This window comes from Trypanosoma equiperdum, assembly GCF_001457755.1.
Source record: "Trypanosoma equiperdum strain OVI genome assembly, contig: ctg_1838, whole genome shotgun sequence".
Taxonomy (NCBI): domain Eukaryota; phylum Euglenozoa; class Kinetoplastea; order Trypanosomatida; family Trypanosomatidae; genus Trypanosoma; species Trypanosoma equiperdum.
Genome location: NW_027123880.1, coordinates 1 through 1218, shown reverse-complemented (window position 1 = coordinate 1218; position 1218 = coordinate 1). Strand labels below are relative to the sequence as shown.

At 40.2% G+C, this 1218-nt stretch overlaps 1 pseudogene across 1 annotated transcript; it reads right to left on the bottom strand.

Annotated features, from left to right (window-relative positions):
• Nucleotides 1-603: 603 nt before the first annotated feature.
• On the bottom strand, nt 604-1218 carry TEOVI_000905800:pseudogene (annotated as a pseudogene). The gene has a single exon. A coding segment is annotated over exon 1 (615 nt).

Here is a 1218-nt window from a genome sequence, read left to right as displayed (position 1 = left end):
AATATAAAACAGCAGAAGGGCACACACACACATACATATATATATATATACATGTATGAGGGAACGAAATTAAGATAGTTTTTAACAAGGAGGAAGAAATAAAGCACTGAAAACTAAAAGAAACTCGACGCAACGGCTCTCAATATTCGCCGTACTTTACTCTCAGGGATCGCAGAGGTGTATTTTTTTTTCTTTCCTTGTCCCATTTCTTTTGGCACCTCCCGCGGCCTGCTCGTGGAAGAATGCACATAATTACGATAACTTACGTTCATGTCATATAAAATAATAATAATAGACAACAACGACGCGGTGGCGATGATTGTTTTGATTAAATAACCTGAAGGGGGAAAAAAAAAAAGAAACCTCAGTGGAGGAATATTCACAGATGGATGTTTTTTTCATTATTATTTTGTTTTTGTTTCTGCGGGTGACAGCCTTTCCTTTAATTTTATTTGTTGGTTATGTACCGCTCATGTCCTACGTTGAGTGGTGGAAGAAGCACAAAAACAAGACTACAGCACAACTGAGTGAACAAATAAACTAACAACAAAAGTAATCGGATTGAAGCAGTGACGAATAAAACTTTTTTCACTACATATGCCTTTATTTGTTTGTTTCCTCAGTCCTATAGTGGTCTTGATTGTAAGGATGATTGGCATTGCTCTCATCTTTTTCTTTTGGTTCCCCACGGCAACAGTTGACGATTAGGTAAATGATCAAAATAAGTAAAGAAACCCCCATTAAAATAATAACTACCATCGCCAGCTTTAATAGTCGCCTGCATGTGTCATCGCACTCACCAAAATGCAGTTTTCCATCATGCACCTTCACGGAGATGAGTTCCGGTCTCTTCACACCTTCGTACAAACTTAGCGTTTTACTATAATCCGTCTGCGTAATAAGTGAATTCACCTCCGCAGGCGGCCAAATGTGTTGCCTCTCAGGATTTGAAACTTGTGCCCTGACGGTTTGTACAACAACTATGAGTATTTCGATAAAGTTGTGTGTGGGGTCGAATGAGGTAATTAAAACCTCCGTCAGAAAACTTCCATTCCGTTGCACGTAACGATCGATGTCGCTCACAAGTATTTCCCTCAGTTGTTCCTCTTTCTGCTGGACAGTTGCCGCCCAATTGTCGCCATCAAATTTCACGGTATGTTTTGATGTTGAGGACTGCTGGATGTCGTCAGCACACCTACCAGGAACAGGAAGCAGCAG